General features: G+C 41.8%; 1 protein-coding gene across 1 annotated transcript in view; it reads left to right on the forward strand.

Moving 5' to 3' along the window:
* The window catches only part of LOC124170833 (homeobox protein onecut-like), a 316,759-nt gene that overhangs the window by 193,095 nt on the left and 100,218 nt on the right, over positions 1-23,446 (forward strand). Inside the window, exon 4 of the mRNA XM_046549818.1 lies at positions 8,122-8,184. Coding sequence (XP_046405774.1) covers positions 8,122-8,184 — 63 coding nt within the window. The remainder of the gene's footprint in view (positions 1-8,121; positions 8,185-23,446) is intronic.

The following is a 23,446-nucleotide window of genomic DNA, read 5'->3' on the forward strand; positions in this document are numbered from 1 at the left end:
TCATAGCAAAGACTTCAATGAAGGATGTAGTACAGAGAAACGAGCACACAGTGGTGACTTACGCAACATATGGTAATGTGCAATCTGTTTTGGTGAGCCCGTCCTCAGCTCTATATTTAACCATCTCTATTTGCCCATACAAAACAACCAAGGACTAGACAAAGGGAAAGATAAAGGAAATGTTATGGAGTTGCCAGTAAGGTCACCTGCATGGATGAATTCTTTGCTTTGATCAGTACTCGAACTCCAGAGTTCGCATGCCTCTCATTCGAGCACTGCAAAGGTGTGCTGGAATCATTTGAGTCTAATTCCGGTACGGATATGATACGACTTGTCATGTAAAAAACAAGGAGAGTTCTGGATTATTCCGCACACGAATCAATCACAAACGAATCAAGCACACCATCCCAAGTCAAAGCGGGCAGTTCTTTCCCTTGCAGAATTTTTTCATTTCTTCCCGACCACTGGTTGGCAGTTTATGACCAGTATTTATCTCCTGACATGAATCTCTGGCTTAAATGACCTTAAGGGGCCGCTTGAAGCTCTTGATAATTTCAAAACAGGATCATAAATGAATAATTATTTTAGTTTAACAGCCAAGTCCATTTCTAACCCATTATGATGAACTATGGAAGTCACTAATGTCATCTTTGTTTCTTATTAATGGGAGAGATTTAAGGGGGGATAGGGTCCATTGGGGTGAAGACCACGGTACCGCACTGGTAGTATAATTCCGGTCAGTTTGAGGGGGGTCCCAGGGTCGAAGGAGGAGGGAAGGAAAAGTACGCTGAAGTGTCCGAGTGCCGGCCCTGGGAGTTTAGGTCTTCCTCACCCCGACCGGATTGCCGCTCGATCACAACACCAAATTTCCATTAATTCTGGCATCCGCGTACCTTCCGACTGTGTGACTTCTGAGTCCCCTCAGCCCAACCCCCGCAACCCCTCCTATCACCCCTCACGTTTCCCTTACACCCCCGTCCCGCTAATCAGCTTATTCCCATCTGGAGAGGAGGCTAGAGGTGGCCCCCAGTTTGGTTTCCCCCCCTTGGAGTAGCCCCTTTGGGAGTTGGGTCCGGTATCTCTCGCTGAAGTGGGGGTTTGGAGGGTGCTCCAGAAGAATGTTTCTGGCCCGAGGGTAGGTTTTTGGTGGGATGGGCCCGTTTGTGTGCTTGGGAGGCGTAAAGTGGTCAATGGGGGGTGGTGGCGGCTTGTCTGGGGCGGAGTTGCCGGTCGGCCTGTCCAGGGAGCGGCTGTCGGTGTTGCGGAGGGACCCGCCGGGTCGTGGCCGCTTCCAACGCTGCCCGTTGGGATCACTCATGCGGCTAACGGGATTGGTTGAAATTTGCCCCCCCCCCCTCGTGGGATAGCCCACCACGGTGTGTTGGATCGTTTCGGCGGGCCTGGTATGATCTGGCTGGTCATGGAGAAGAAGATTTTGGGCGACCAGGGTTACGACTTAAGTTAGGGGGGAGTCGTCGAGTTCGATGGGAGGGGAACGCCTAGTTCCCTCGTAATCAGTTTTTAAAAGAGCACTTTTGCGCTAGGTTCTCGTGTATCTTATAGTGGTCATACCATGCTTAGTTTTTGGGAATTGGCTAGAGTCATTAAGATTAAATTTTATGAGGAATCTGTCACCTATAGTGCAGTTTCAATGGGAATAAATGAGTTACCAAGCTACCAGACATTTTAATTCTTGATGAAATTTGTCAAAATCGTATGATGAGGTAACTAGCTACATTTGGTGGAAATATCGGCACCTTTCTCATGTGGAATTTCTGGCGATTCTTGACGATATTTGTTTTGATATTTTGATTTATGACTGGGAACAACTCTGAGGCCAATACCGAATGAACTGGAAATTTTTAAAAACAATTTCTGATTGCGGATTCATCTCACTATTCTTGAAATGGAATTGAGCCCTTCAATCATATTTGTTTATCATTACAGCTCTTCTCCTTGATTACGTTTTACGAAGTCTTGCTGTCAGTGTCCGCAATTAACGTAATAATTCTCGTAAATTTGAAGTTGTATCGCATTTTCTCTTCCGTGTGGGAATGCTTCTGAGAGCATTCCATATTGGTTATCATCTTTAACTTTGGGAATAAATCTTTTGTCTGGCTGTTCAGAATACTATGCACTACTCCGTGAATCTTTTTCTTCGCTTCCGAAAAATTTGATCGTGTTTTCTTATAATACAATTGGCTATTTCTATCCAGCAGGCATACAATTTTCAAGAATTATATGAGAATTTTTTTCGTATTTACCTCTCAATCGCGAATGCATTCTATGATCGGTTGGAATCAAGTATCGACAAGTTACGACAGAAATCGACCTCAAGTGGGAAAGGAAATGTGTAAAAGCGTAAAACATTGTTTGACTATAAGACATTGGTCAATTTAAGTTTTTTTCGGGGGAGAAAAAAAGAGAGGCTATTTAATTGTGGGTCATAAACTGCAGGAGGCAAAACGAGTTTATGCCTCAGTAAGTTTATTTCAAAATAGTGTTTTAGAAGAGTCTGGTGTGGTATAAAATCAATTCTATGGATTTGAAATTCTCTTTAGGGCTCAGAAAGGAAGAAAATCGGTGCATCCGTGTCGAAGTTAGTTATTTTATTACAGTTTAGCATTCAATAGGCTTACCATTAATGGTTTTGGGAGATGTGAGCAAAATAATGACCACCCATAAATTTGAAATGGACGTTTATTATCTTTACTACGATTTTCTCATTGGTGGCGTTTTTCAACTCGTTACTTAGGCTCAAAAAAGTGGTTCCAAGAATGGTTGAAAAAGAAGGGTTGTGATAAATTCTTCTTGATCTCTGGATCCAAGAGGAAACAGCTGGAGATTTCTGTATCGTATGCAGAATCAGATTTTTCATAAAAGGAGTTAGGGATGGAGTAAGTTGGAAATCAGAGGAGATGAAATTTTAGGGAAACGTTTTAATAGGCCGATATCTTGGGACGAAACAAGCAGGGGATTCAAGGAAGGGCAAAGGCGCCATGAATATTCATCAAGAGTCGTCCCTGGGTCGTGCATTTTTCTTTCAAGGCGAAAGAAATTAGGTTTCTCCCAATCAACAATTTGCTTTCATTGGCGTCGGGATAACTGCAAGGAATGGGAAGGGAAAACCTCGCGCTGTGGATGGCGCTTAAATTCCCGCCTTCTCCTCACTCCCAAAGATTATGGGGGTCCCATTCCTTCCCCAGGCATGCTTAAATAATTAATATCGAGAGTCAAGAGTTCATGAAATCCTTTCCTCAACACCCGCACCCTTTATCCTTTAATTAAAACAAAAATTCCGATGGATTTTGCCGCATTTTGCATGGGGCAGGCGTGCGGGAATTTATTTTTACAGGAGGGTGGAACATAAGGGTTGGGGAATTGCGAGTTCCTGCAGCGCTGGGGGGAGTAGTCGCTCATGGGTTATGAAAGGTGACCGCGGTATTTTGTTGCGTGTTGCCTCGGTGGATGAGGAAGCAATATTCTTTGTGAAAGGAGTCTTTGGAGGGGGAGTAGCGGGGCTGGGATGGGCCCGGAAGAAGCATTGGAGTTGGTGTTACAGGGGTAGGTTCTGGGGAGACAAGGGCTTCAAGGCGTTTTTGAGCCGGTTGGAATGGAGCGAGAAGATTTCCCCATTGTTTCCAGAGGTTTTTTTTCTCTACTCCCCTCGATGGGCTGGATAAATAGAAGTTGTAGGGGGTAAGAGTTGTGGTAGTGTGGGGAGGGGGTTTGAAGGCATGGGGGAGGGTTCCGTGTGTGGGGAGTTGGGGAATCCCTGGTTGAAGGGATTGAGGGGTGGGTCAATCCATATTCATGGTTGTCGAAAGAGGTTTCTTCTTCCTTGGGAAAATCTGATTTGTACCGGCTGAGAGACGAAGGAAATGCTCTTCGGGGAAAGGTATTTGGCGGTGGCTGCCGTCAAAACGGACCCTAAGGAATTGGTCCGCAGCGGTTCCCAACAGGCGGAGGAGCCTGTAATTCAATCACGGCGGCATGGGTTTAATGAGCCGTGTTCCAACTCCTCGGCGAAGTTTGTGGCCGTCTATCCTTTCCGTCTTTTCTCGGCGCGTAAACCTCACGAGAGATCCCCTCGCCCTCCCATCCGAAGAAAAGCATTGCTCGAACCACTCGGCACACACACAACAGGTTGGTTCTTCCTAGGTCCCCGTTATCCCGTTCGCTGCCGCGTCCGATCATTTATGAGATGCAAATTCATGATTGTTTCTCCGCGTTGGCGGGACATATAGGAGTTTCGGCGGTGGCGTTTGACTTGGAGGTTAAGAGTTGGTATTTCCCTTCCGCATGCCTAAGCCTCGGAAGTTTGTTCTTCCCAATTACCCTCTCTTCATTTCTACACACCACCAAAGTCTTTGCGTCGAGCACTCGAAAAGAGTCCATTTTGTTTTGCTGCACTAACTATCAAAGTCACTCTTTGATTAACCCATTTACTTATGACCTGAAGTGACACAGCAGCACACGGCATGTGGCATCGTAACTTAGAAATATTTTGAAATTTGTCTCTCGCGGATTCAATTTGAGAGTATTATTCACGTATGAGAGCAAGTAATGGCATTGATTCAATGACATCAAAACATCAGTAAGATGGTATGATTTATCGTGGAAAAAAATCTTTTATATTTTAAGCATTTAAAATATATTTCCTTGATTAGAGACATATTTGACTCGAATGTTGCGACATATCAATAATTTGTGCTATCAAGTCCAATGTCAACATTATTTGAATATTGCCGTGTTAGTTTTTCTCAGTTAATACATTATTGAAGTGCTTAAGTGTAAGCATTTTGCATATATCGGTGGTAGTAATGAAGAAATGTGGTTATAAAATTCAGAAAGTGGTGGAAGCATTCTTAAAATTGTGGAATTTTAATTATCAACTTCTTTCCCAACCAGGAAAAATATTTCATTGCCGCTTTTCTTTTTTTAATGTATCTTTTTAGCATCATTTCCACCGCCAGCGAGCCTTCCGAATAATTCTGGCAAGGTATTCTTTCGAAGGGAAACAATTTTTAGCTTGAAATCTGATTTATACGCCTCCCACGTCGGAATTCATCTAGCTTAGAAGAGGAATGATGTTTATAATTATCGAAGGTGGGCTCTAATTTGGATCTAAAGGTATAATATATTTAAATTTCAATTGCATGTTCCACAATTACAGATAAATTGGAATATAAATCTTAGATCAGATTCGAACAAGTTTTTGACGAGGTGTGTACTCTTTTTAAAGTAGTGGTGGGTAGAAATGAAGGTGGAGATATAGAAAATGTAATTTATTGTCACTATAGTAATGAATGTTGAAGAAGAAGAATTGTACTTCTCCACTCTCACTTTATTCCTAAACTTTCTCACTTTTCGGGGAATGGGGGTAAGTAATTTCTGAATCACTATGGTGCCTTTTCCAACACAATGAGCTATAGTAACTGCCGCAGTTCCGTATTAATCGATAGTCGAGTAGTGCAACGGAGCTGTTACCTTTTGCCAAAATATTGCGTTTGTATAAAAATCGTTGGGTATTAATGCAGTAATTTTTTTATTTTAAAATTTAAATCCACCCATTAATTTACTACCCTTGTGCATTTTAAGTTCATGAAGTTTTATTCCCATTCTCCTTGCGATCGCGATGCTTTGCCAGGGTTATTTGCCAAGGGATCCCAGCAATATGCAGCATAGCTGTTACTTGCATTATGCCAAAATATTGCGTTATTTTAAATATATTTTGGTATCAATATAGTAGTGATTGATTTTGAATTTTCGAAGCACCCATTATTTCAGTGCCCTAATGCATTTGAAGTTGATGAAGTTTTATTCCCATTCTCTAAGTGATCGCCATGCTTCTCCAGGGTCATTTGCAGGGGGGTTTTCCTTCGTAGTAATCCTATTTTTCCCTCTCGTATCGGGTCACCCATCCAGGCCCGCCCCCTTTGGGGTTGGGGTCCGCGACAGATGGAGTACGCTCTGGCGTGGGGCGGCTCCCACATGGGGGGCCGCGACCTTATGTCGGGGGCGAGCTCGTTCGTCAGCGCGGGTGGCATCGGAGCACCGCGGGTTGGGAATTCTTGAAATTCTGTTCTCTTTATATCGATGTGCCTCGCACTTTTCTTGTATATATTACAAATTTTAATATGCCATCCGATAATCAATGCATCTGTTGTTCCTGCCTCGTCTGGCATACCGCGGCAGCGAGCATACCTTCGACCCACCTTCCTGCTCTGACTACGCCTCACTCCACTCCAAAATCTTCCGTTTCCCCCAACGCTTGTTTATTCTCATCTAAATTCGGGATTCGAAAGTTTTTTGGGCGCGCGTAACTTTGACTGTTTTAATGGAAAACCCGCTCTGAGTTTTCCTTCATTTTTATCTCCCGAGCGGAAGAAGTGGTGTGGAAGGAGGTTGAGTTGGGGCATGTATTATTTACGGCGATCAGTGTGTGCCATGTGTGAGCAGTATTCTTGTCCCCGGCTATTGGGGGGGGGGGTGGTTCTCGGAGGGAAATGGGGACTTGGGTTGTCTTGTTGGTGTCATAAGGAGTTTCAAGGGTGGTTCTGCTCTTATCCGTCAGGAGACGCCGTTCCTGCAATGTTGTGGTTCTTGCTGCTAACCTCCCGCCTCGGCATTCAGCTCGATGGCGATGGCTTTACAGGGAGCCATATGTGTCTAGATGTCTTATGTCCTCCAAATGGGGGGATGCATAAATTTCCCTCAGCCCAATACCTTCCAGATTCTTCCACACACACACAGCATGTTTTTAGGACTGAGCCTCTGTGACCAGTTTTCCTTTAATCTACCCAATTCAAGTGTGTTGAAAGGCCTTTTCAGGCGTGAATCAATCGTTTTTTTTTAAGTAAACAAGACATTACATTACGTACACTGGCATTTTAAGGACTTTTTTCACTGCCGGGCTATCACTGTGCGGCGGTGTTCATCTGATGAACATTTAATTCCTTCGAAGGTATACCGTAGTGTCATCTTTGGATTATAGCTTGTTAGGCAGGCTTGGGTATTTCCGCCAAATATGTTAAGGTTGAAGGAATTATTGCAGTTTTATGGAGTTATATATTTGTTTCGCTATGAGTGCAATCTTTATGGTAGTTATAATTTCGAAACATCTTCAGAAAATAATAATAGTGTGAATTTTCGTGGGGAAATCTGTATTGTTTTATATTCAGCACTAGCTAATCGTAGTATGTGGTGTAAAAAAGAGTTAAAAGATTCTCGTATATCTACACAAAAATGTTGTTTTCACCATTTATATTTCTGTGGATTAAGAATACAATGTATTTCTCGCCATGTCTTTATTTGAGATGATAATTTTTTGTGAGGTATGCTGCATATGAAATGTCATTATCTGTTTGGAAACAGTTTTGGAGCATCACTACTTCGCCCAATGTTTTGTTCCATAAATAACTGGGTCCAACGATACGTCTTATGACGTTGATCTTATGGGAACCATAGTTTCCACGTAGGTATTAGCTGTTGTTCTTAGATGAACATGCTACACAGTGAACTTAGGCCGTGAAAAACAACTCCTTCATGTGAATGCTAAATATGTTTGTGTGTCTTAAACTTTCCTCCTCATTTCTTATCCTTAGCGCAAATTAAACAAGTATTTAGTTACCGCTTCTTTCTTTAATTTTAACACTCTTTCACGCCTGGTGATAAGTCTCATATTCTCTCACGCTTTTCCATTACGATCATAGGCTTCATCATCTCATTAAATAGCCTCTTTCGACCAGTTTCCCCACGAAATTGCCCCTTCCCTCCATAGTCCTATTTTAAACACCTTGACTCCCCCTTCCTCTGCTCTGAAACCTTGTTCTTCGGCTGAGCGGGAGACCTGGTCTCGACCCCTGGAACCACGGCTCGTGGGCTGCGGGGATATCAAGGACCGAGGCGGCGAACCCGTGCGAGACTTCCCCCGGAGCCGGCGCAGGCTAATTGCCCGCTACAGACGGTCGCCTCCGCAGAGTCCTTCGCTGCACTTTGGGGGTGAACCCCCAAAACATACCAACTCCCAGCCCCCGAGCAACAAAGTCGTTAGCAAACCCACCAAGAGAACGATCTTTTCCCCGTTGTGCTTAATGATTTTTATTGTTTTCGTTACAGGTAAGTGGAACGCCACTACCCCACCATGGAACGTACACGCAATGGACTTCAACTATGTGCAGGGTAAGAACCAAAAATTACTTCGTTTCTTTAATTTCACCATACGTATAATATTTATATTTATGTGTGTATATGCTTATATTTATATTATGCATAATATGTAAAGCTCTCCTAATATAGGGGGAGTGTGCTATATACTAATATGATGATAATCACTTTTTCTTTATGTATATTTGTGCTCTTTTTTGCGCGCCATTGTTTCTATTTACAATATGTCATGCTAATAAGTAAAAAGTGAACAATGTTTTGATGATATAACTATTTCTTCGGAAAAAAACTAAGAGTAATTTATTTGGAAATTTTCTTCAATCCATATATGATGTTTTAAATATATCTTCCCCGTCTTATATTGTTAACATTTTTTCATTCCTTCCTTGAATGTAATTGTTACGCTCGGTGTGGGGGACTCGTTCCTCGTGAAGAGTCTACCCCCGTGAGCGGAGTGACACTAAAAAGACTGCCTGGTGTGTGATTGTGTGTGATGTGGTGCGTGGATGCGCGTTGCCTAGGGTGTTGCTCGAAATGTTTGCTGGGCCGGGCGAGGATTTGGCACGCGTTCGACTTAGCACATTCAATGCTGGTGTCTCGAATTCAAGGCAACATTTCCCCAATATTTCTTGGCCAATCATCTCTCTCAGCATTCACTGCGAGATGTGGAGATTATTTTTACATTGCGTGTAATAAAAGTTTTATAGAAGAAGGCCATAATTGTCTTCACATTTTGATTCCTTCATCCCATTTAACCCAATGTTGCTTCCGATTGCGAGTGACATCAAAAGTGCATACATTTTCAGCTCAATTCAGGAAATATTTAAACTGTGTTCTTTTGTGTGCTTTAATGTTTAATGGCGAAATATGTAGCCACCACAACAAGTATGATTGAGCAGAAAATGTTCACATTTTTAAAATGAGAAGTCGTGGAATTTCTCTGTTCTGGGTGAGAAAGGTTTTAATCGAAAATAGAATCTAAAACGTGATGGAAGGGCTCCATATTAGCAATGATCACACTTCATGACTTCTACAATTGATTTAAAAAAATTACGACCTTTTTCGGCTATCAAACCATTATCAAGTGCATAAACAACCATACAACATGTCCATAATCTGCCACATTTACTTCACCCATTGTAATTATGAAAATGAAAATAACTTAGTGAAATCCTCAAAGAATTGAAGATTCCCGGGCTTCGGCGCATTTTATCTTCCACTGTTGAACATACAGTTTTGCAATCCGTACATATTCATGGTAGGTAGGGTGCATTATCAACTACATAAATAACGTTGTTTAAGTACTTTATAATAGCTTGATAGCCGTAATCGGTGATTCTGAGTTAATTTTTTAAATAAATTGTGGACTTCGAGTTCTTCTGAGCCATATTTGGGGTTCTCTATCTTTACTGTCTAAGTATGTCTTCATCAAGAATAGTGGGAAGTAGTTGTAATTTCCATGTGGCAAATTTATACTGATCTCACCTATTACCTCTTTTGCAAATTTTTGGCGATATCATTTATTTACCTATCATCAAACAAATTGCTCCTATCATCAAAAACATTTTGCCTTGACGAGTGAATTGCTTTCATATATATTTACAGCATTAAGTGTGTTAACTTGGGTGCGTGTTCTGAGGTGTGGGACTCGTCGGTGGCACCGGACACAGACCACGAGGGAGGAAATATATTGTAGCGTTGTATACAATCTGGAAGTTATCCGGCAGGGAAAATGTCTCCTTGAGATATCAATGACGAATTGCTCAAGGTTCCATTCTATTTTTAGGATATCTGCCTGTCCCTTGATTTTCGATCTTTTTCCTCCCATTTTAGAGTTGTCTCCAGGTCGAAGTTGATATTCAACCCGAAGAACTCATGGGTGGAAGGAGAAACGTCTGAAACTAATGTACTACTGATAGTCTGAAAGAAGGATGGAACTCCTTGAAAATAGGGTGATGTATTCCACTGAGAATTGCATTGGCATCGTCACCGGATACAGATCATAAGGGAGGGAATACATTATAGCTTTGTATACCGTCTGAAAGATATCCGGTAGTGCAAATGTCTTCTGTGGGTTACCTTCGACCAATCGGTTAAGGTTCCATTCTGTTCTTTGGATACCCACCTTTCCCTTGCTTTCCGACCTTTTTTCCTCCCATATTAGAGTTGTCTTCAGTTTGAAGATGATTTTCAACCTAAAGACCTAACGGATGGGAGGATAAAAGTCTGAAATTAATGTACTACGGATTGTCTGGAAGAAGAATGGAACTCCTTGAAAATAAGTTTGCGTATTCCACTGCGAATCGTATTGACGCTGCTCGGGTCTCTACAATTATCTTCATCTGCGGATAAAAATACAAATATTTTTGCGCCATGTTCAATTTCATGGAGAGAATGAGCCATTACCTATTTCTCTACCATCTACCTCCCGTGAATATGTATGGCCAACAGAGCTGTATGGTCACGGTTGATGATGAAATGTGTCGAAGCCCGGGAAGCTTGTGGAGTTCACAAAGTTATTTCCATTTTCGTAATTACAACGGTTTAGGTAAACGTGGCAGATAATGGTGACAATGTTTTTCTGTATTTTCATGCATCCGATTTCGCGCTGTCGAAGATTTCCATTGCAGTACATTAAATAAATTACTTACAACTTAGACTCTTACAGCGTTTCATCTTCCAATATATAAATTGCGTCGCTAGAGGCTGCGAAGTCAATGATGAACTTTTTTTCATTTAGGATAATAAAGGTATTTTGGTTCTTCATCGCGTAATATATTTGCGGTAAATTTTTTTGCATTCCTCGGAAAGTTCGAAGAAATACGCACAGATATGGCCTAAGAAATTTTATATTTCCATAGGGATGACTGTTACACTCGTATAAACACTCTTAAGAGTGGGGTTATTGGTAGTCCATTTCAGTAGCTATGAGCCAATGGCTTAATGAGGACGTATCACTCCGGCTCGGTTGCTCTTTTCCCTGACCCGTAACTTGTTTAAAACCTACGCCGTCGTCTCTTAATTTTCAGGGAATATACTGCTGACGCTATTCAACATATGTGATATGTATATGCGTCTCAAGTATGTCAATTTGGCGACTGTAATTTATGCTAAGGAAAAATACTAATATTTTCCTAGCAGATTAGTGTTTACCATGGTCCAACGTATACCCTCTGAGAATTTTAAAACGATAGGAAGAGTATTTGTTAGTAATACATCTGGGAAAAGACAAAGCGTGACGAATCGAAAGGAAGAATTACGTCCTCTTAAACTTGGGATGCCATCACGGTACGCTTAACTTCCAACGGGTAATAAATCTTACTTCTGACGTGAATCCCCTTCCTAATCTTAGTGAGCCATTTCGACCACGAAATATTTCCACAAAAAAATGGCAACGAAGTTTTCAGAAACTTATCCACAACACGGTTGAATACTGATAGGTGTTGCAGCCGAAAGTGTAATACTGTGGAAGTGAGAACGGTAGTGTATCGCGTAACGTAGCCGTTAGAGAGCAGGTTCATGGTGCTGTCAGCCGTTTCTGCGCACGTATTTGCTGTCTTCGCAACGCGTATCGCTACAATCGTAAACATTCTACGTGCCTGTGAGGGAGAGGATGCAAGTGATGAGCAAATTAGATCAATGTAAAAATTTATTTGTAAAAATTGATATGAGCTGGATTTAATTTTGTCGCCTTTGAAATGAACTTTTTTTTCATCCTTTCTACTCGTTCCTCCTAGCTTGGAATTCCTAATCGTTTGTCCCGTCTCTTCCGTCAGTGACATCAGAGCATACGATCTTTACTTTGCGAACTGTTAGGAACTGCAATTTATCTGCGAAAAATATTACTTTTCGAACAAAATATTTCTTGAAATGTATTATTATGATGTGAATTTCATCATTTTTATGAGTATTTCATACAATTTTCACTTCAAGCGAATGTTTCAGACAATTTCTAAATCTCCAAAAATGAAAAAATTGTTCTTTTTAAGTATTTTTGAAAGTCTATTCTAATGGAAACAATGCATAAAATTTTATTGACCTCTCCGCGGAAGATAGAGCCACTGTGCGTATTTATTGGATTTATGTATTTAAATAGGTCGTAGAATTTCAAAGAATACTAAGCAGAATGTATAGGTACGTGAGAAACATCGATTTTGGGCGAAGCTTTCGCTGGGCTTTTTTACGTACGCTCATAGATACAAACATTGCGTGAACATCACGCGGACGGGACTCGAAAAGTCTAGAAGAGCGCCTTTTCGCAGCGCTGGGATGTGTAGCGATGCAGCGGTGACACGTCGAAAAATCGGATGCATGCAAAGGTAGCTTTTCGTCCTTTCCGTTCATGCACGAGGGGAGTTGGAGGCGGAGACATAGACTCCTCATCGACCGCCCCCTCGGCGGAGGCGGGACCGCTACACCCCCACCTCACATCCGCCGCCTCCGTAACCCGCCATCCACGCTCATCACCGGTCCCCGGTGAGGACGGTCGCGCGCGGGGGGCGGGGCAGAGGGGGGTACGTTCTTGTTTCTCTGCCTAGCTAGGAGGTACAGCGAAAAAAAAAATAATGCCAAGTGGAACGGACTCGAGTTTTCATCCTTCGTGGGTTTTTCCCTCTCTCTCTCGTTGCTTTCCGTCGGTGAGGTGCTGAGTGCGGCCCACGAAGGTGGGTGAACTCCTCCCCCGGGGGCGGTTTTTCCGATTCCGCCCCCGTCCAGCCGCCTACCGCTTCTCTCTTGTTTATCTTCCCTCCCTCTCTTATGCCCAACCCATCCCCGGCTGCGTGTTTCCTTCGCATCATCCCAACCGCTCACTCTCCACGCGTTTCTCCCTCCTCTCTTTTGCGATCGAATTCGCGCGCGCACCACTCCTTCTAATCCACTTCCTCTGTACGGCTCAGTCTTCCTCTCGTCCCTACATCTCTCCGGATACACGTCGGTGGACACCTCTCTCCCAGCGATCACCGCGTCTCCCGAAGGCAAGAAAATGTTTTAGCACTCATCAAGTCACACACGAAGTCTGGAGATATGAAAGGGCTGAAATGTTTTCGCGGAAGGGCTTAATATAGGATAGAGTACGGAAAATTTTGGCAATTAATAATCTTAAGGCCATCTATCGTTCTAGATTAGCAAAATTCACTCATTGTTTACTTTTATATGCTTATTAATTAGTAAAAATGTATCTCTATTATTTTTCACAGACGATTCGTTGAATTTTATACGACGGCGTATGAAATTTTTATTACGGAACTACTATCGCGTTGTCAGAGGCCTCAAATGTGGTTATTTTTCCCCGTCCATGTCACTCTGCGAGCAAATATGCGCGCGCGTAAAATCAAAAGGTATATTCAAATCATACGAAAAATTGTAATAAAATCTAAAATATTGACAAAGAAATCCATTTTTGAGAATGGGAAAAGCGATATTATTAATTTTTGGATGAAATATAATTATTCAACTTCCTACAGCGATCATCACATCTTTGGGCCGTTACTGAACCCTAGCGAGCTCATACACTAAATCCGCGCGCAGGTATCGAAAAGTAGAGATTGCGTTGTATATTCTCCTGAGATTTTAGTAATACTTACGTTACAGTGTAGAAAAATAAAAATCCCTTACAATTGGAATTCAATGTTAATACACCACATTCAGTTGCAGAAGGAGGTGATTTATCAACATGAAATCCTTAAGAAATCGATCTTGAATAAACACCTCCACGCTATTACTTCAGTATGTACTTATTCCGCAGCATTTTTCCCGAATCCTTAAATGTTATTGTGCTAATGTTTGATATCTTCATAGAAAGATACAACAGGAAACTCTTTTCGGTCCTGAAAAATTACGTACCTTGCCATAGCATTCGAATACCCCCTTATCAACACAATTATTCTTTTTATTGTCTCTGATTCATCCCCGCAATCTCGTCATAAAAGCTATTTTCGATGTTTTACTCTTAAGCACCATGATACCCTTTTGATTAGTGACTATTTATTGCGATGTATGCAGCTTGGTTGAATGCAGCTTGGTTTAAAACACCAAAGAAGAAATAAATCATTACCTTTAACCTTTTCGGTTTTAGCGAGTTTCATTTTGAAGAACTTTCGCTAATACAAGGTTTCAAACTGTTGGGGGTGGTGGTACATTGTAGAGATATACGTTTTCTAAAAGACTGATCACTATTGAGTATAGCCGTGAATGGGATACGTTGGAAAAGCTCTTTGTTCCCTTTTTCAGTTCCACCATCTATCCAAATTATCTTTTCAGGCAATCGTACTCCGTTTCACTGCAGTTTAAAACCATCGACGAGACAGCCACGTTCAACCAAGCCCGTACGCACATGAATACGTGCGCGTACAATTTGTCTCTTGCCCACCCCTCTCCGACAATTTCTTTTCCTCTTTATTTTTTTTTTCGGATGCACACCATACGCTCGCGATGGCGAATGGCTTGCCGGAGGCCTATGATGGTCGCGGAGAACCAATCGGGAGAGTCCCTGCTCGTCTCCCGTCCCCACCCCCGCCTTGCCCTGGGGCGGTGGGGGCGGAGCGGTGGGCTGTCGGGGGCCAACCTTGTCTCCTGTCGAATGGGCGGAGGGAGAGGAGGAAAGTCGTGGTGCCGTACAATTTTCCCCACCTTTCCCCACCCATCACTAACCCTTCCCGGATAAAGCAAGGGAAAATGAAGAAAAAATAAATAAACAAAAGGCTTAAAATTCTCTCCTCCCGCAACAACCGCCATCATTCTACTCATCCTTCTCTTAGAGTTGCCATTCACCGTGGATGAAACCCTGCCTCGCTCGTCCCTGCCGGATATTTTCCTATTAATTATGCCCTCTTTTTTGCGGAGAAAAAATGAGGAGAGGTGAATATAAAAAACGTGCTTTTATTATTTTTTTATGCCATGATTGTAAGGATTTTGTGAGAAAAAAATTCGGGGGGTGGTCGGGGGAAATGTTTACGCGAAGCCTAGTAGCATCAGGCTTAGAGGTTTCAGTCGTTCTTTTCCCGGAGATTGTGTCGGGAAACCTCGGTCTTCTCTGCTACTTCGTAATGCAATGGTTTTGTCCGGATGGTTTTATTTCCTTTGTTTTGTTTTCCCCGTTCACTCTCGTGGGTAGACGGATTGCTAGTGTGGGGGAGGTGGGAGGTCTGGTGGGCTGGGGCCGGCCTGGACCGTTAGGAGGCTGTTTGGGGCATCACTGTATCTTCTCTTTGGTGTGTGCTTTTCTCCATCCGGCCGAAGTCTCGTAGAGCAGGGAAGGGGGAGTTTTGGGGCGAAAGCTGAGGCGGCACGGTAAGTTCATTTTACGCTCACCACACTCCTGCACTTGGTCTTTTATTTACCTCATCGGCTTCCACGTTCCTCTTTCGTCTCTCTTTCTCTGACGACGCTAGGTTACGGTCTCACGGCATCAATCGCGGATGGATCGTTCCGATCCCTACGCAATCGGATCGCTCACAAGAGAACGCAATACTCCCGCTCGAACGGTCTTCATTCGTCACGTATGACTTATTTGTAACTTATGCTTACATTTGTATCAAGTGTTCCGGCTTCACATCGTGAAACTACGTATCTATACTGCGAAAGAACTCACTTTGTAATGTTCCACAAAACTTTACTATTCCGACCCTGATTATCTACTACTAAGTTATTATCAAGGTCTAATTGATTACCTATGGTAATTGATATTAATTATCAAAGTTATCAATTAGACCTTCATAATGACTATTTAGTGAGAATCCCTTCGCTTCTTAATTTTTCATGGAATTTCTGGACCTAAACCTCTCCATAATTTGTTAAAAATTTCATTTATGTGTTAATTTAATTTGAATAAAATTTCATGGCACGGTTCATGTCTTTATTTGTTATGGAATGGATGTTTTTTCAGTATAACATAATATTTATACATTATTTATGAACAATTTTTAAAATGCAACAGAAGCAACGCAGCCAGCAATTAGTCGGCTTTTTACCTTAAGGAAAATCGGGGCAGGCCGGCGAATCGCGAGTCCTTTAACCGAATGGGTTAAAATAACTTTTGGGTTATGTCGCCACGTCAATTTTCGGGTGGTCCCAGCGTTTCCCGACCGATGCTGGTCGCTTTTGTCCCTTGAAAAAGCGACAAGCGTCGGTCGAGAAACGTTGGGGCCACCCAAAAATTGACGCGGCAACATAACCCAAAAGATTTTTAACTAACATGCCGAGAACCCGCGAAAGTTTTAACGAAGGGTGAAACCCAGAGTCGGAATTATTAAGTTTTGTAGTAAATTACAAAGTGATTTTGTTCGCACTATAGTTATGCTTGTATCTTGCAAATTTCCGTGGTATATTGTCCCATATCAATATTTTCATGCGCCTCAAATTTTCTCGTTTAATCGAAATAACTTTTTAGATTTCTCATAGATACCTTTAATCTCGGCCCGTTTCGTTGCTGTGCGATATCCTGGCGATGGCGATAAATTTTCCCGAATATCTGACCAATTTTTGATGGCAATACGAAACTGGTTGAGATCAAAGTTATCATTGTGAAATCTACCAAGTTTTTTTTTGATTCAACAGGAAGCATCTTCACGGAGTCACGCCTCAAAAAATCCATAAAATATTCTCATCATGCCCCGTTCGCTTTCATTATTTCGGTATCAAAGTTAATTGTATATGTTGGCAAGCGTCTACCCCATAAAATTCAAGATGGTTTCTTAAGTTTTTAACGAAAAAGGTGCCTGAACAAAGACGGAATACGCCCCTCTTGGGCGGGAGAAACGTGTTTTCCTAGAGCACTTTCTTGGCTCCCCGGGAGTAAGTTACCCGAATATTTGACCTAGTTTGATGGCAATACGAACGATATCCTCGCAAGGGTGACAATTTCTACTTTTCTTCTCTCTTTTACCAATGTTGATATTTTTCTATCCCACGTGTCTTATGAGGCTAGATCTTTTGTCGATAAGGTTTCATGGAAGAAAATTATTCAGAACGATCGAGACATATTTCGACATTATGCCTTTTACGGAAAAGTAATCATTTTCTTACCATTATCTACCACTCAGCAATAAATTTATGACCTGTAAATTTGTATTCACGCAGCACCATTGTAACGCTGCAGAGGAGTAGTTGTTTCTTCATTGAATTGCGTTAATATTTGTTTTCAAGTAAAAAATTAAATACTATAGTAAAAAGTAACTCTTTCTATTCCTTCTTATGTTTTTATTATAATGACTGCGGAAAGGAGGGCAATTGTTGATAAAGGGAAAAGAAAAGCTAAGTTGGCCTGGTATTTGCAAACAGAGAAAATAAAATTCTGATATGCTATTTCTATCCTTCATATCCATTCTCTGTTGTCTTTCTCATTTTTCTCAGTTGTTACGTATCTGAATCCATGCATTGATTTCAGTGAATGCGGCTCTGTACTTTCACATGAGTCGTATCAATTTTTCTGCGCTGCACTGAATGATCAGTGGATGCCTCATTTAGAGTTCAGGAAAGTAACTCCTCATTATTCCCTGTTAGAGATACATCAATTATCTATCCCGCAATTATTACAATATTGGATTTGCCAAAGTGAATATTCTGGCTAATCATGCTCTTATTTTCTATTTTAGCACCCCAAGATGTCACCTGCGTGAAGGTTTGGTCGTACTGCTGTGAAATTTAAATTTACAATATCTTCTGCGAAAATTGAAACCACGAGGTCCCTGACAACAGGGTAAACTCTTTCCACGTACCTCATGATCTGAGCGAGATGACTATAAGCCAAGATTTTCGCTTAGGGTCGTTTAATTGACTATATTTAATTGACCGTCTTTTCACAGATTCTCACTGCTGGGACGCACTCTGCACCAAGAAATAGCACTGCACGTTGACTTATCGCAAATAATTCCGCAAAACATGTAGTTTTATCATCTATTCACCTCTGTAGCGCTGCTCACCTGTCACGCTATTCACGTCACTTACGGCTTCATATTGGAGTACTTTTTGTTTACGAGCAATGTTGACTCATCGGAACGAGGAAAGCTGATAAATTGAGTTCCTATACCAAAAGGAAGGATGGTGTACTTCAACCTTGGCTAGCATATACGTCTTCCTCTATCCTACTTCTACCATGGCTGGAGAAGAAAGGAGCGTTGATCAGAAACTGAGATCTCTTGATATTGATGTCTCTGTGCGATATTGTGGTGTTTTCGTTTCTTCGATATGTAAAGAGCGAATAACCCCAATTTTACAGTAATAGTATCAGGAAACATCGCCCATTTTACCATACGAAATATGGAATATGTATAGAAAATTTTTTTGAGAGTTAATAAATTAATAACCAAAATTCACCCTTACTAGTCTTAAAAAAAACTATTTCCTTGCTTATACTTACTACTTAATTTAATAAAGTTTTTCATTCGTCCATTTCTTTATAACTTTTCTCTGCAGTTGTTGAAGTTAAACTTCACCACCCAGTTCTAGATATTTTATCTTTGCTATCGCCTTTTTTGACTGCTGTAAATTGTCGATTGCTCTTGTTTTCTTTTCGGAATTTGAATTGCAATGACTGTATTTACCTTTCTTTTCTTAGACCCGACTACTTCCGGAGTGTGTGGCGGAATTGGAATGAGAAAAGAACAGTGAATTGGAAGTTTTTTTTACATGCACGGTATTCTTATGACCATGAAACTTAAAGCCGTGTCATTCCCCGTAGAATTGCCGCCACTGATTTTGAATTTTAAACCTCTTCCGTTATTGAGAAAAAATTGCATATTCGTTTAATGTTTTTCAATTCCAGCATGATTCATTGTCATCTGACAAATTACTTCCGAAATGCAGATCAGCATAAACACTTTTAGATTGTTGAGATATTTCTAATAATTTTTTTATGATTTTATGTTGTATTAATGCCCTTCTTTCATTTCCCTTGTTATCTCCGATAATTTCCTCACTCATGAACAAATGTGGGAAAGTTTGAGTCTTGTTAATGAAAGACAGTTCATAGCATTTTAATCAATACATACACGTCAGGCAACCTAAAATCCTAATTTATATCCAAAATAATTTCCTCTTGTTCTCTTTTCAGTTCGTTGTCAAGTAAATCTGGCGCATGATTTCATAAGCGTGGAGGGTAGAAAATTCCTTGATTCTTATTTGTAAAATGCAAATCTATTCCGGGAAATGGGCAGTGCTTAATGAAACTCCATCAACCTTGATTCCGAGGCTATTCATTTTTAATCCAGTTTGATTTTCGTAAATATATTCTGCACACCACTTCCACTGCGTCAACCGCATTTCTCTTTCGCTCAATGAATATTCACCATAAATTTGTGGAATCCAGAAAATTAAATTATTTTTTTCAAATTTCTTTGCATTCCATAAAGGTATGTCTTTAATTAGTGTTCTCAACTTAATTACATTACTTATCCAATAAGAAAATGGAATCCGTTAGTTATCTGAGGTTTTGATTCGAATTATTTTTCTCGCAGCAACTCTTTCTTTGCCGGCGTTAACGGATAATTTGAGATTGGTTATGCATATAAATACTAATTCACGGGCCATTATGTGGATCCATTGAGACAACAGGTGCTTAGTGTAAAAAAGATGGGAATAATTGAATAGTTTTTCGTGTGGTTCAGTTTTTATTTTGGTGACCATTTACATGTGGCATAAGGGAATCCTTGTTTGACATTGATTCTTCCTTATTCTTTGGAGAGTACACTGCGAGTTCCGTGAATGTGAAAAAGGGCAAAATAACATTTCAAACGTATGAGTTGCTACACGTTTATGGTATGCAAATATTGCATATGATATGTCTACGTATCTTAATATTCCAGGAATTTACTTTTTTACTTTTACTTTTTATGGTAAAGCCAATTTTCATCGGATTTAATGAAGAGAAAATATCGCCTTGGATGCGTTCAAGTACGGCAGCTTCTGAAAAGTTGCTTTTTTAAATAAATATATGTTTTACTGGAGCGGGAAGGCTTTAACATATAATCTAGATTTAGACCTAACCCAGGCCCGCCCAGGGTCTGAGACCTGGTCTAATTCACAGTTGTATACGGGCCCATCGACAGAAGAGTCAGCCGAAGACGCACGGTGCCTTCCGCCGTTCGCCAAGGAAGGACTATGTGGCAGGCTTTCCCTCTCTACCTCGCGTCTCCCGGCCGCTGTCCTCTACCAGCATTAGACCTTTAGTTCTCTTCGTTGTTGCCTAACCCTTTTCGGTTAATGTTGTTGAAGTTTTTAAGGCTATCAAGGGGGCGAGTTCATACACTGATTTAGGTGATTCTTTCTCCACGCTGACACTCATATGTGATTCATCAACTTCAATGAGGATTTTTCGCATTAATCGAACACAAACTGTCAAATACGTCAAAAATGAATTTCTTGCATCCAATTTTGCAGTTTTAGTAGTTGCGTAACCAATCATAAGTGAACATTTTCACGCCAGAAGAATTGCCAACGGAGGTGACCATCTTTCAACTTTGATTGCACCGGGCTAAGAGCTATAAGCGCCTTCTGATCGTCATTTCATCGTCGCCTTTTTTTTAAATTAAGGGTGGAGACACTAAAAGTAACTTAATGGAATGAATCCTAGTCCAGGTGGTGATAAACATTGCATTCAGTATTTGATTTCAGAAAAAGACGGTCATTTTCGCCAGCGCATTTCCTACGAGGTGATCGAAGGAGCCTTAGGGCTTCCAAAGAATGAAAGTGCGGCAAAGTGTTTACATTATAATCAGTCGCTTTATTGTGATAAACTATTTGCAATAATTGCGAGTTAGGTCAAAGCAAGAGTCCGTTTTCGTGTAGAGCGGCACATGCATGGTATTTGACACCGAAATAAGTTTAAACTAACAAATATATGATCGAAAGAAACAATTTAAGAGCCTGGCAGTCTATAGTTTAATGTTAAATCTTAGGGTCTTTGGACAAGCCCAAACAGAATTCATCGCGGTCCAAGTTTCTGAAGTTGGGGACTTCATAAGGTGGCCCAGGGGAAGTACAGCCTCCTATATATTTCGGAATTTTTACTGCCTGCAGGTTATTAAGGCTTGAACTTGACCTAATGTACCGGAAGCTAACCTCGGGTTGAAACACTCGGCGAAGGAGCGCGGCGTTTCCCACCGTCACCACCTGGCGGGCCACGTGGCGGCTGCCGCGGGATTTACGCGCGCGCGGGATTTCGCGCTCGACGTCGCCTCCCGCAGTCGCCGTTCTCCTCGGCCGGCGGGGCGGCTCGAAACGGCTGGGACCTCGGCCCAGCGCGCAGCCGATGAGCCGTCGGAGGGGTCTGGGGCATTGCTAGCAGCCGGTTGGCCGTTTTCCCACGATGCTTTCAACAGTTTCTCTCCCGCTCGCCCACACCGACCCCACTCCGGGTGGGTGCGGGGCGGAGGAACGCATGGAAATGGTGCGGAGCAGGGGATGCCCGAACGCCACCCACTCCGGTTTTTTTTATTACCCGAAGCTCCCGCCCGTACATATACTCAAACGCCGCTTCCCACTCCCCGCCACTCATGCGAAGGTTTCGACTAATCTGGACGGCCTACAGCGTTCGCGCATCTCAGGTTGCCGGAGGAGGATTTGCTTAGCAGCCATGCTCCCCCAATCCAGTGCGGAGAGCTCCCGGGGACCATTCCTTTCTCTCTATCTACATCCTCTTCCTTCCTTGCCCGTTTCTCTCGTATAGTGCTCGCGGGGAATCTTGTAGAGTTATCATTATTTCGTGCGCGGAAGTGTGTTAGGGGAAGGGTAGGTTGAGGAGGGGGTACGGTTTTTTTGCGAGTGCCGTGGTGTGGACTCCACCCACTCTCCCGCTGCTCCCAACGGTGGGAGTGGGTGTGGAGGAATTGGATGTGTCACTGCTCTGCGTCTCGATTTAAAATTATCGGTCCTAGGGTTGTTTTTATTCCCCTCTCTGCCGTATTTTCGGAGTCTTTTACCGCCGCTAAAATGCCATTCAGCCGACTCCTGACATGAGGAAACCTTTTCAAGAGCCGAGCACGCGAAATTTTTCCCCGGAAATCCCCTCGGGCCGAGATGGGAATTATTTTCCCAACGACGATCCGAATGAATAGCATGCTTCTGCAGAGTACGATTGTGGGCATGATTTGAAAAAGAGCGCAGTATTTTCTCTGGATGTGAGTTATCGAGGCATAGGGAGTCACGAGCACTTTCTAACGCTCTAAAAGTTTTTTATCAGAGTACGTCATTTGATAAAAGCGTATTTACTTATTAGGTGACCTCGATCAGTGAATTATCTCAAGTTTTTTAGCGCATTTATTGATACCGTCTCAGGAGTGTGGCTCTTCATAGTAGTGTAAGCTGGGTCATTTCAAAAATGATGAGAAATGACCTCTCTTTTCGCATTCAATTCTATATTGCAGATCTATATCGCGCATTTGTGAACCAAGTAATAAAGAAATTGATTATTCGATTTTTACTTCGCCCATCAAAGCGTAGTAGCCAGATAATCGGTCCCTATATTTGAATGTGATTTTGGTCTGCATAGGTTGTTAAATTTTGTCTTTTGTCCGTAGGGCATTTTGCAGGTTTTCCTTGTAGAATTCAAAATTTTCCACTTTCTTTCCTTGTTTGAGTTCATGAGGATGGTTCCTCCTTTTAAAAATTTTTGGTCAGCACGTATGTAAACGGAGCACGCAAATTGATGCATAGATTTCTTTTCTCGTATTAATGGAGGAGCTGTTTACACTACATGCTTTCACTCAAAGAAAATTTTGAATGAATATCAGTTTGGTGGCATTTCGTTACGCTACCCCTTCATTTTCAAGTGTCAGGATTGAACCTCAATGCAAGCAATCGATGAAATATCTATAATATAAGGATAGAATATCTTGTTGCTTTGCTGATGGGTTGATATATTCATAGGCTTTAGAAGAGACAGAGTTATCCAGTAACCTCGTCAGAGTTTTTTGCCAAAGTTTTTGGATCCACACGGTTATTTCTGTAGTCTCATCATCCAAATCATTCATATCATGACTTTTTTCATCACCGAATCTCTGGGCGCCAAGCGAAATGTTGCAATTCTACGATAATGCGTTCTGTTGTGATAGTACGTGTATATTTTTAGTCTGTACACGCGATAGAAATTTCGTGTGAGGAAAAAAATGCCCTTCCACTGAACACTAAATCTGATCCCCCGATTTCGCTCCATATTTTCGAACCATTTTTGCTCCCAAGACTTCCTTCAGGAAATGATACCTTCAGAGGATAGGGATTTTATGTTATATCACGTAGTACGTCGAGAAACATAAAAAAACATCCTGAACTTATTAAAGCACCT

The sequence above is a fragment of the Ischnura elegans genome, chromosome X, assembly GCF_921293095.1.
Source record: "Ischnura elegans chromosome X, ioIscEleg1.1, whole genome shotgun sequence".
Classification (NCBI taxonomy): Eukaryota; Metazoa; Arthropoda; class Insecta; order Odonata; family Coenagrionidae; genus Ischnura; species Ischnura elegans.